The 13,160-nt window shown below is 40.8% G+C and overlaps 1 protein-coding gene across 1 annotated transcript in view; it reads left to right on the top strand.

Moving 5' to 3' along the window:
• Positions 1-13,160, top strand: part of zgc:77151 (uncharacterized protein LOC337153 homolog) — a 73,605-nt gene that overhangs the window by 44,324 nt on the left and 16,121 nt on the right. Inside the window, exons 5-10 of the mRNA XM_022206902.2 lie at positions 1,904-2,137; positions 4,175-4,281; positions 7,143-7,290; positions 8,208-8,260; positions 10,969-11,066; positions 11,170-11,320. Of these exons, the coding sequence (XP_022062594.1) occupies positions 1,904-2,137; positions 4,175-4,281; positions 7,143-7,290; positions 8,208-8,260; positions 10,969-11,066; positions 11,170-11,320 (791 nt within the window). The remainder of the gene's footprint in view (positions 1-1,903; positions 2,138-4,174; positions 4,282-7,142; positions 7,291-8,207; positions 8,261-10,968; positions 11,067-11,169; positions 11,321-13,160) is intronic.

Genomic DNA, 13,160 nt, shown 5'->3' with positions numbered 1-13,160 from the left:
ACGGCAAAGAGGAGTTTGATCTTCTGTTTTAGTAAATATTTGACCAGTTTTATGAGATAATGAGCAGCTTTAGAGAAACTATAGATTCTGATGAAAGTCTATCATAATACTAATCTAATAGTTTTATCTTCTAGTGCTTTTTAATGTAGATATATTTTGAAATGTTTAAAACTCTGTGCAGAATTGAGGAAGAATGAATTTTTTAAATGTTTAGATGAAGCTGACAGAAGCCAGATGAGAGATTTTCATTGAGGATGTTCTGCTGCTGATTGTTCCAAAGTTTATCAGCGATAAACACGTCTGGATTAAATGTTAATTAATCAGCTTGTTTCTAAACAAACATGTGGATCAGTGTTTGTTTGTGGAGAATGTAAATCATATTAACAACCATCACAGCTGGTAAAAATGTAAATATCCAGTCCATTCTTCTATCATGGATCATTGTCCTGATTATTTGTTTTTCTGTTGTGATTCCTGTAAAATTAGATTCTGTTATAGACCAGAGCTGATTAATAATTCAGTGAACAAGGAGCTGCAAATATTTAACTGGTGTCTGGACTGACTGACAAATTAACTAAGAATTAAGAAGAATATATTTGTTTATTTTCTGTCCTTTCTTTGTATTTTATTTTCATTTATCTATTTTGTCCTTTCTTCCTTTTTCCTCTTTCTTTCTTTGTTTTATACTTAATCTCTTAATCTCTATTTCCTTCTTTCTTTCTTTTATACTTCATCTTTCTTTCTTTTCCTTTTTCCTTCATGTTTTTCTTTTTATGCTTCATCTTTCTTTTCCTTTTAACTTAACTTTGTCTTTCTTTCCTTCTTTCTTTCTTTCTTTCTTTCTTTCAGATTTTCTACCCTTTTCTCCTTTTCTTTCTTCCGTCCTGCTCTGAAGTGAATCTTACCCCGAATTTCCACATAACGCGATCGCGCCGTGCCACAGAACGAAGCGCCGTTATCTTGCTCCGAAAGTCAAAGCACACAGCAAGCGGAGCGCAGCGGCGTGCCATCCAGATGGGGAGGGCTGCTCCTCAGAGAGGCTCTCGTGTGAATAGCGATATAACGCGATAAAAACGCATGATATAAACAGAAAATAAATAAACCACACCTCATTTCGCTTCTACAAGGTCGCTCTGCTTGACCCAGCCCCATTGCTCTGTGATTTATAGTACTTTTAGCATGGTAGAGTACATGATTTATGTTTTGATCTCAAATGAGTGCTTTTCTTTATCCAATAGTTAATTTTGTATGGTTTATTCTATATAAAAAACGGTAATTTATCTTCGTCAATGGTGTCGTGTTGTATCTGGGACCCTGTTGACCTGATGCTTGTGCCTCCGGAGGTGTAATAACAACATATAGGAAAAACTTAACATCCGAGAGGTCGTGCGTTGTTTTATTTTGAAAGTTCCGGTTTAACTTCCTGTCTTGTGCTTTCTCAACGACAGTGAACTTACGAGATTTTGAAGCGGCTGCACAGAAAATAGACCTGAAGTGAATCTCCAGCGCCGTGGCGCGCGCCGGCGCTTCAGAGACGCGGCACTGGCGCTCCGCAGCGTGTGCAGTGGAAATTGTCTGATAGAAGAGAATGGGTTCTAAGTGCTGCGCAGTACGATTCAAGAGCGCGGCGGTTTCGCGTTATGTGGAATTTAGGGGTCACATTTCCATCTTGATATTTTAGAAAGTCTGCAGGTTTTGACGTGTTTTAACCTTCATTTAATAAAACTGAGATTTAAAATGTTTTTTTAAAGAAACAGCAACAGGTAGAGCGACATCCTTGTATTTTTTTTTTTTTTGCTTTCTGTTCGTGCTGTCTTTGAAGCCTCCAGCTGTAGATGCTGTTCCAACCTCTGTTTTTTCTTCTGGATGTTATTGATCAGTCTGGTTTGTTTTTGCCTCTCAGATGGTTCGGCGGCAGAGCGTCAGGCCGTCAAGGTGCTCAGCTACCCCCAGTACTGCCGCTATCGCTCCCTGCAGAGGCGCATCCAGGATGGGGCCCGGGGTCCAGGGCTGCAGGACCCCCACCTGCTGGCCCTGGGAGGCATCAAGGTGCTGCCCAGCACCCGACTCATGTACTGCAGGGACACCTTCAACCACCCCACGCTGGAGAGCAGCGCCGGCTTCGCCTGGCAGTTCAGTGAGTGTCGGATGTAACGAAGAGAAACTTAAAGATAATGTGAAATATTTTCCTTTTAAAGCTTTGTTTTTTTTTTAAAGGATGGTTAGGGAGTTAGTTTTAGAGATGCCAGCATCATTATTTACCCAATAAAAACAGCTGCAATGAGCTCTCTGGTTTTCTGTTGTGAACAAAAGTTTGCATCCGATTTTCTTGATTTTAGAGTTTCCAGTGACTCCTGTAACTGAATTTTCTATGATGAAACCCTTAAAACACAAACTTCTGGTCTCAAAGCAATCATCATAGATTTATTACAAATCTTCTGGAAACATGACAAAATGGACTGGCTCAAAAATAAACGTCCCAACATGCTAATACGGGGGGTCTCAACTTGTGTTGGAATTCCATTCCTACGGTGCAACGTAACACGATTTTCACTGTAAGTCGGAACTCGCATATGTACCGATGTCCCTCACCGATGCTAACACATACTCTAGAGCATACTGTAAAAATCATAAGAGTCTGACTTATGCTTCAAGCCATAATGAAGGGTAAAACGTTTCCAATAAAACAACACAAATGAAAGAAAGCGAATGTAGCACAATTTAGTGTGGTATACAACCAGCGAATGTAAACAAAGCTATCTTCCTCATATAGCACCAACTGGTTCCTTCACAAAATTAGTTTTAACGTCACAAACGCCGTAAGTCAGAATGATGGAGCAAGACTTTCTGAATAAATTTAAGGGAGATGGCGGCATAACCTCGAAACGCTGTACGTTGAGGATGTCGTAAAACTAGGACCTACTACATTTTCACCTGTACTAAAGACTTTTGGTTTCTGTCTGCAAGTTTCTGGTTTATCTTTGACTCGTCTTCAAAGAAATGGTACAGTTAAGCTAAATTCATTGTCTTTCTGACTCAGACTTGTTTCTTCAGGTTCTTGATGGTTTAAGTTAGGATTCTTGAAGAAACCAGTGTAGAACCTTCATTTCAGCCTGATGGAACCATTTCTTTACCACGTCTGATGTGTGTTTGGACTCGTTGTCTTATTGAAACGTCCAGCTGTGTCCAAGATTAACCTTCTGCTGATGGTTTTAGTCTTTTCTGAAGAATTATTCCATTCACTTTTCATGAAACAGCCCCAGAGCATGATACCGCCACCACCATGCTTGATGGTACGGTTGGTGTTTTTGGAGTTAATGGCCTCACCTTTTCTTCTCCAAACAGATTTCTGTTCCGTTTTTGTTCCATCTGACCTCAGAACTTTCCTCCAGATGGTCTTTTCTTTGACCATGTGATCAGCAGCCAACTTGAGTGGGTCGAGATCTTCTAGAGGAAGAACTTCATTCTTCATGTCGATGTGAAACAACATGCTTTTTGGTGACCAGTTCAATCACCAGTTGTAGTCAGTTGTTCTCACGATAAAAAGGAAAGATGATTAACACAAATTTGATTAACATAACTTTCTACGTCACCACATTCCAGTTGCTGTTTGTGTGTTTGACCCAACAGATTTCGTCATTTTACCAGAAGACCTTTAATAAGAAACAAAATGCATGATTGTTTATTGTGACGTGTTTTAGTGAGTCCATCAGAGTTAAAGAAGTCGTTGGAAACTCAAGACTGTCATGATATGTGTGTCTTTACAATTGGATGGAAACTTTTTTTTCACAACTGTAGTTTATTTTTTTAACACAACACAAAAGGTTTAGACTTCTAGTTTGCATATAACTGCGTTTGAAATGGACTTATCTTTCTTTATGTCTGTAACCTCATGCTGAAAGATGAAACATTTACGTATAACCTAGACATCTATTAAAATACCTTAGAACAAGATTTAAAGACCTTTTTGTAAACTTCCTGCTGCTGTTTGTCTGCAAAATGCTGCCACCTGCTGGAAAGTCCTCAGACTTCCTGAGCTCCTCTGGGTCTTTTAAAAGTGTGCAGCAGCAATCCTACCAGTTTGTCAGCTTGGTGACTCCAGAGCTACACGTTCTGATTGGTTCTCTGTGTTCTTTTTGCTTCCTCGTCCTTGAATCTTTTTGTTTTTCTGCAGGATGTCCGTCTCTCAGTCTTCGAGGACGACCTCGTAAGAGGAGAGGCCGCGACAGCAGAGACTCCCCCAACTCCAGCCAATCAGAGTCCTGGATCGAGAAGATGAAGGTTGGTTCTTTCAAGGTTCCTGGTCATGCTTCAACATCACACAGAACAACCGTGAAAGTACCAGATTTTTTAAAAGCCTCTCAGTTGGAGAACCATTAAGATAATAGTAGATAAAAACATCAGTGACAGAAATGATGCTCGAGCAGGTGGAAACATCAGAAGTTTCCTGATACCTGAAGTGTGATGTTCTGCATTATCTAGTGTGTATTGTTCTTTGTTTGTGCCTGTTTTGTAATGTTCTGTATTGGTATTTGTTTTCTGACATTTATGTTGGAACCTGTTTCCTGACGTTCTGCATTGGTACCTGTTTGGTTACGCGCTCTGGTGGAACCTGGTGTTTATTGTTCTGTGTTGGTACTGGTTTTCTAATTTTCACTATTGTTTTATTACATTCTGTATCGACATCTGTTTTCTGATGTTTCATGCTGGCACTTAGTGTATAATATTCTATGTTGGTACCCGTTTTCAGACGTTCCATGTTGAACCCATGTCCTGATGTTCTGCGTTGGTACCTGTTATCTAACATTTTGTATTAGGACATGTTTTATAATGTTCTGTATTGGTAGCTGTTTTCTGACATTCCTTGTTGGTAACCGTTTCCTGACGTTCCATGTTGGTATCTGTTCTGTGAAGTTCCATATTGGTACCTTTTTCTGACGTGCTATGTTTGTACCTGGTTTCTAATGTTTCGTTATGGTGACTAGTGTATGATGTTCTTTATTTGTACCTGTTTCCTGATGTTCTGTGTTGGTATCTGTTCCCTGATGTTCCGTGTTTATATCTGTTTTCTAAAGTTCTGTGTCGGTACCTGCTTTTTAATGTTCTGTGTTGGTACCCGTTTCCTGACGTTCTGTGTTGGTACCTGTTTCCTGACATTCTGTGTTGGTACCTGGTTTCTGACGTTCTGTGTTGGTACCCGTTTCCTGACGTTCTGTGTTGGTACCCGTTTCCTGACGTTCTGTGTCGGTACCTGCTTTTTAATGTTCTGTGTTGGTACCTGTTTCCTGACATTCTGCATTGGTACCTGGTTTCTGACGTTCTGTTTTGGTACCCGTTTCCTGACGTTCTGTGTCGGTACCCGTTTCCTGACGTTCTGTGTCGGTACCCGTTTCCTGACGTTCTGTGTCGGTACCTGTTTCCTGATGTTCTGTGTCGGTACCTGGTTTCTGACGTTCTGCGTTGGTACCTGTTTCCTCACGTTCTGCGTCGGTACCTGTTTCCTCACGTTCTGCGTCGGTACCCGTTTCCTGACGTTCTGCGTCGGTACCCGTTTCCTGACGTTCTGCGTCGGTACCCGTTTCCTGACGTTCTGCGTCGGTACCCGTTTCCTGACGTTCTGCGTCGGTACCCGTTTCCTGACGTTCTGCGTCGGTACCCGTTTCCTGACGTTCTGCGTCGGTACCCGTTTCCTGACGTTCTGCGTCGGTACCCGTTTCCTGACGTTCTGCGTCGGTACCCGTTTCCTGACGTTCTGCGTCGGTACCCGGTTTCTGACGTTCTGCGTTGGTACGTGTTTCCTGACGTTCTGTTTTGGTACCTGGTTTCTGACGTTCTGTGTTGGTACCTGGTTTCTGACGTTCTGTGTTGGTACCTGTTTTCTGACGTTCTGTGTTGGTACCTGTTTTCTGACGTTCTGCGTCGGTACCTGTTTCCTCACGTTCTGCGTCGGTACCCGTTTCCTGACGTTCTGCGTCGGTACCCGTTTCCTGACGTTCTGCGTCGGTACCCGTTTCCTGACGTTCTGCGTCGGTACCCGTTTCCTGACGTTCTGCGTCGGTACCCGTTTCCTGACGTTCTGCGTCGGTACCCGTTCCTGACGTTCTGCGTCGGTACCCGTTTCCTGACGTTCTGCGTCGGTACCCGTTTCCTGACGTTCTGCGTCGGTACCCGTTTCCTGACGTTCTGCGTCGGTACCCGTTTCCTGACGTTCTGCGTCGGTACCCCGTTTCCTGACGTTCTGCGTCGGTACCCGGTTTCTGACGTTCTGCGTCGGTACCTGGTTTCTGACGTTCTGTGTTGGTACCTGGTTTCTGACGTTCTGCGTTGGTACTTGTTTCCTGACGTTCTGTGTTGGTACCTGTTTTCTGACGTTCTGTGTTGGTACCTGTTTTCTGACGTTCTGTGTTGGTACCTGTTTTCTGACGTTCTGCGTTGGTACCTGTTTCCTGACGTTCTGTTTTGGTACCTGTTTCCTGACGTTCTGTTTTGGTACCTGGTTTCTGACGTTCTGCGTTGGTACCCGTTTCCTGACGTTCTGCGTTGGTACCCGGTTTCTGACGTTCTGCGTTGGTACCCGGTTTCTGACGTTCTGCGTTGGTACCCGGTTTCTGACGTTCTGCGTTGGTACCTGGTTTCTGACGTTCTGCGTTGGTACCTGGTTTCTGACGTTCTGCGTTGGTACCTGTTTCCTGACGTTCTGCGTTGGTACCTGGTTTCTGACGTTCTGCGTTGGTACCTGTTTTCTGACGTTCTGCGTTGGTACCTGTTTCCTGACGTTCTGCGTTGGTACCTGCTTCCTGACGTTCTGTTTTGGTACCTGTTTCCTGACGTTCTGCGTTGGTACCTGGTTTCTGACGTTCTGCGTTGGTACCTGTTTCCTGACGTTCTGCGTTGGTACCTGTTTCCTGACGTTCTGCGTTGGTACCTGTTTCCTGACGTTCTGCGTTGGTACCTGGTTTCTGACGTTCTGCGTTGGTACCTGTTTCCTGGTGTTCTGTTTTGGTACCTGTTTCCTGACGTTCTGTTTTGGTACCTGGTTTCTGACGTTCTGTTTTGGTACCTGGTTTCTGACGTTCTGTGTTGGTACCTGTTTCCGGACGTTCTGTGTTGGTACCTGGTTTCTGACGTTCTGTGTTCTCCAGGAGAACGTGATGGGCAGCGTGGAGGTCGGCTGTGAGGGCAGCTGGCTGCCTCACCCTGAGGAGCAGCTGTTTCTGGATCAGCTGTACGCCTTCATGGACCGTCATGGTTCTCCCATCCACAAGGTTCCCAACCTGGGCTTCAAGAAGAGTGAGAACCTTCATGTTCTAGATGTCATGCTCTCTTTTCTCATATTTGCCTTTTTCTTTCTAGTCTTCTGTTTTATTTCTTTTTATTTGTGTTTCTGTCTTTTCTTTGCCTTTTTTTCTTTTAATTTGATTATTATTTATTTTCTTTTTCTGTCCTCTTCCTTTTTCTCCTTTCGCTTTTCGTTTTCATTCTCATCACCTGTCTTTATTTTCATTCATGTTTCAGTCCTTATTTTGTTTTCTTTTTCTCTCTCCTATTTGTTCTTTCTTTCTTTTCCTCCTCATTTCTTCATTTCTTTTTATACTTCTGATTCCGCCTTTTGTTTTCTTTCTTTCATTCCTTTCTTTTTAAATTTCTTTATTTTTCTTGCTCATTTCTTTGTCTTTCTTTGCCTTTTCATTTTTTCCATTCTTCCTTTTTCACGTCTTGTCTTTTCTTTTTATTCATCTTTCTTCTCCTTTCTTTCTCTTTATATCTTTCATTCTGTTTTTTCTATCCTTTCCTCTTTTCATTTCTTTCTGACCTTTTCATTTTCTTTCATGTCCGTATTGGCATTTGAGAAATAAGAAAGGTCGCAGGTTTAATTCTTCCTGTCTTGTTTTTGGCCTTCAACCTTCATTTAACCAAACTGAGATTTTAAATATTTTTTCAGAAGCAGCACCTGACATTGGGTTGATTTAATGTTCAATGCTAGCTTTTATCACATAAAAGAAAAACAAGAGAGTATTTTTTTTTTTTTTAATCTGGGCTTTTATAATCGAGACACATTAAGTCCTCCATGCAGTTTGGCTTTATTTGTTTAATCAAACTGTCTGTTCAGAAACAAAGCAGGTGTTTTATTCCAGACTCACCACCTGATTTCCATTTTATGTGATCTGTATTTGCATGTCTGATTTCTGCTGCTTCTCCGTCCTCAGTTGACCTCTTCCTCATGTACTCTGTGGTCAAACGGCTCGGAGGCTACAAGAAGGTGAGTCGCTTCATGTCTGTTCAGGTTTTATTTCAGACGGCGGTTTCTCATATGTCTTCTTGCAGAGATTTACATGAACCACTCGCATGTTTGTGCGTTTAATATGAAGCTAACAGGTTAGCTCAGATTAGCGTTAGTACTAGAAACTGTTTAGCAAAGAAATACGTGCATTACCAAAACTAAACAATGAAAGTACAATTGTTGCAGCGAAATTCATGAAATTTTCAGCATTTTTTAGTGAATTTCTATTAATATCAGTTCTCTGTGAGTCATTCTCTGGAGAAAATGTTGAGCTGAAAAGAGTGATCAATGAATTGCCGACAATTAGTCACAATGTGAAGCATGGTGGTGGCAGCATCATGACGTGAAGCCAATAATTTTTTTTTATAGAACAATAAGCTTATTACAGCTTTCCATTGTGAACATTTTCTGATCCAGTATTAGTAAAAACAAAAAGAAGATCTATTTATTCTACTTAAAGAAAATAATCTGTACAATAATAATGTTTTTCTATTTGTTTTTCTCCACATTTAGAGAAATCTTTGCAATATTTAAATTCTTTACATCTATAAGAATCTGTGCAATATCAACAATGCTGTCTGGTATAATTTTATATTATACCAATGTCCCCTATGTTTTTGCATTATATTCTTTGCTACATATTTCCCCCACTTGTCAGATCAATATAGTATTATCTGTAACAACTGATCAATTAATCTAGAAAATAATTAATAGATTAGCTGACAGTGAAAATAACTGCAGCTCTGGTTAAAAGCAGCCATGATTTAGTAAATCTGCATTAGTACCATTAAAATTTTATGATTCTCACCATCAAAAACACTAAATAAATGACAGTACTACAGTAAAATACGTTGTACTTCTACACACTGAACAGTATTGAGTAATAGTAGTACAGGGCTGCAGCTAACAGTTGTTTTCCTGGTTTTCTGTTTTCATCGTTGAAACCAGTTTAACCGGCAGCAGCTCCGATAGTAAAATGCTGATGCATCACTTAAATGTGCAGATAATAGTGTACACATGTAGTATTTAAATGCAGGACTTTTAACTTGTAATGAAGTATTAATGTGGGGTTTTCTCAGCAGTTTACAGTAAATAAACAAACAACAACAGCAGCTGGTAAATGAATGAAAACAGGCGGTACAGCTTGAGCTTGGCGCCGCACAACAAAAGGCTCGCTGTACTGAACAATAGTGTATTATACAGCACAGTGTATGTCACAACCTTAATCACACGCTGCAGAATGTATGTAATTGTTTCAGTGGCTCCACAAACATGCAACGCTCAGCAACAAGGCTTTTTCAAAAGTATACAGTCAAATCAATTGCAGTTGATCCCGATGTACATCCTCAATGCACACATCAGTGATAATACAAAATTTAAATCCTACAGGATAAATAAAACCGAAAAAAGCAAACATATTTCTAGCAGGTATTTTCAAGTATTTAAAAATGTGAAATGTAAATGATTGCATAAAAACTTTTTAATGTGAACAAACAAATGCACCATCCTCATAGTGAGGCATGGTGGTGGCATCATGGCGTGAAGCACGGTGGCGGGGGCATCATGACGTGAAGCATGGTGGCGGGGGCATCATGACGTGAAGCATGGTGGTGGCGGCATCATGACGATGTTGGCATTATTTTATAGGAATATTTATTTTCTTCATTGGGAAAAATAATAAAAATCTGGCTTAATTTATCTTGAACTGAGCAGAAAAACTAAATTCTCCAGAAATATTTAAACTTGGTTTTGGGTTCTAAATGACAAATAAGTAAATTGAAAGAGTGACAGGAGATTATTTTAGGTTTTAGTTTCTATGTTTTACTGTCAGTCTGCTTGGTTTTCTAACCTTTGCATTGTGGTTATTTTACTTTGTTTTCTGTATTAGGTTGCCTGGAAAATACAGACTGACTTTATTTATGTATTAATATAAATACAAATAAAGGCAGTCTGGCATTGTGATGATAGGAGACGATTTCAAAAAAGGAGGGGCTAACAAATGCAGCTTGAACGAGAAAGAACCAATCAGCGTAACACGGATGTGACGCACAAACAAATCGACCATGAAGTCCATGTAGTCCAAACAACAATGGCATGCAGCCGAGAAAGCATCGCGGTGAATGATTACTGCCGTTTTTGTCACAAAAATCTGCGAATACATGGGGTACTCTCAAGTACAACACTTATTTTTGAAAAGGCTACGCAACAAAAGACTCCTTCCGAACGATTAGCGGTGTTAGGAATAACTTTGTTAATGTTTGTGTTTGGTTACGGGAGGTGCGCAGGTGTTTTATGGGTAATCCAGGCGCTGAAGATGACACAGCATTCACTCCCGCCTCCCGTGCTATGATTGGTCGTACCAAACTTTCGCCCAATGCCAAACTGATTCTCCTGTATCTCCTAACATGGAGATAGGAGATTACATGGAGATTCAGTTTGGATTTTCCAAGCTATGGGGGACTGCAGATGAAAATTAGCTTAAAGCTATCTCTGGTACAATGCATCAAATGGAAACATTTATGTTTAATATTGTACATGGTCCCTTCTTAAATAAACTCATAATAATAATAATAATAATAATGTATTAGGTGGTTTGTCTTCCTGGTTATTTCCCTGTATCACCTTACCAGCAGGTACATTTGTTCAGGAGCTAAAAGCTAATTGATTTCCACATTATTGTGTGGCAGGTGACAATGGATCGCCTCTGGAAAGTGGTTTACAACGAGCTGGGAGGATGCCCCGGCAGCACCAGCGCCGCCACCTGCACCCGGAGACACTACGAGAGGTCAGACAGAAACAAACAGCAGACAAAACCCTGAAAACCTTTGTTTAGGCTGAATAAAACCGCTAACAAGAAGCACTAAACCTCCTCTAACTGTGCGTTTAAGGCTGATGCTTCCCTATGAAGAGCACCTCAGGGCAGGAGGAGCAGAATTCAAAGTCCCAGAATCCCCCCTGCCGCCCAGACCCAGAGTGATACGAGGCCGGAAACCACTTCCCAGAGGCAGGAAACCAGGACCCAAAGCCAAGGACAAGAAGGTGGCTTCTTCTTCTCTTTCTTCTCCTTCTTCTCTTTCTTCTCCTTCTTCTCTTTCTTCTCCTTCTGTGAGTGAAACCAGTAGGCTGAAAGTTTCATTTTACTGGAGCTTTAGAGACAGCACAGGAATTCTTGTGCAGGGCTCAAATTCCATTAAAAATACATCCAGACTAACATGTAAACAGATCAGAGAATATCTTTTTAAAAATACAGTAGTAACCTTTTATATGCTTATTTAGATTGCATCGGTTCACCAACAAGTCAGAGCTGGTGGTTGACGTCCTTTCAGAGATCTTAGTCGTTATTTAACTCAGCATAAACTAGTTACTTACTAAAGCAGGTTGACTTTATTAATCATTAACCTGATTCTTGTGTTTATATTCGTGGTGGAAAGCGATTAAAATAATGACTAATTAATTACAGGCTTTGCAATCAATTAATTGTGATTAATCACATTTTTGTAAAGCAGCAATATTTGTCACAAGAAGCAACATTTTTCAATTTAAATTTTGATTGACACTAAAATTGATGAATAGACATGTAGTTGAACTTTAACAACAAAAATCTTTGTTTTATGTATTTCTGCATTTTTCATCTATCTACTATATTCACAGATTATTGCAAACTCAAAGTGGAATCATAGCGATTATATTCAACATTTTAAGACTTTTTGTAAACTCAAGCGCTTCAGTGTCTTCTAAAGTGGTCTATTATGGGATGGCTACACCGTTAGCCGGTACCAGGACTGTCGTAGTTAATGTGTCCACAGGATCCGTCAATTTCTTGCATCCCATTTATTACTGTGCCAAGGAACGCGGTGGAGTAATGTGACGATCAGTGTACGTTTGTCTGTCTGTCTGTGTGCAACATTACTCATAAACAGATCAACAGATTTGGATGAAATTTTCAGGAAAGATCAGAAATGATACAAAGACCAAATGATTAGATTTTGGCAGTGATGCGGCTTATAGTGTGGATTCAGGGATTTGTTAAAGATTTCTGTGCCATTGCGAGATAGCAGCACAGCGTCACTGTAACCATAACAACCAGTGAACACTACATCAGCTGCCTGCTGGTGATCACAAGATTGTGATCCTACTACAAATCCAGAGGACTTATCAGGACTTACCTGTTGGAAATGATTAAATTGATTGTCGGGGTGTTTCTGATTCCCATCGATTCTTACTGCCCGCTACATATTTAGTTCACGTGATTCTGTACTTAAAGACCCACTGAGGAAGATTTTAGCGGAAATCCCGTGAGCCTCGGCGCGCACTGTCGCAAACCGTCGTAAACGAGCGAGCGAGCCTCAGGAAAGCCGGCGGAGTTGAAATCATTGTTGAACAATGGCCACAAAGAGGTTATACACTAATAACGTTTTGACAGTCTATATGGTCTGGAATTTTGCATAGTTCATACCTTTATTCGTGAAATTTAATGCACTTAGCCTCTGTTTTGTGTTGTGTTTGTGAGTAACTTACTAGCAAGCTTCTTATTTGGACAAGCATACAGAGGAAAGTCGGAAATTACTTAGGTTACGTTATCTATAATGGGCTGGCTAATGCCATATTTGTCAGCCCTCCGTGTTTTCAAAGCTTATCTGCAGGATAGAGCCTGCAGATAACCTTGAAAAAGGCTATACAAATGTAAGCCAGTATTGTTACTTTCACACTTGCAAGCAGCTCACGTTTTGGCAACACTCACCTATTTTTACGTAGACCAGGGTGGTAGAAAATGGAGAGGGTTTTACTTTACTATGATGCCACTTTTATCAGTACTCGAGATTTTGTAGTTCTATTCCTTCCACACATCGCAAGCAACGCACACAAAAGACAAAAGAAT

The sequence above is a fragment of the Acanthochromis polyacanthus genome, chromosome 17, assembly GCF_021347895.1.
Source record: "Acanthochromis polyacanthus isolate Apoly-LR-REF ecotype Palm Island chromosome 17, KAUST_Apoly_ChrSc, whole genome shotgun sequence".
NCBI lineage: Eukaryota > Metazoa > Chordata > Actinopteri > Pomacentridae > Acanthochromis > Acanthochromis polyacanthus.
The sequence above is the reverse complement of the archived record's forward strand: the minus strand, read 5'-3'. Positions and strand labels throughout refer to the sequence as shown.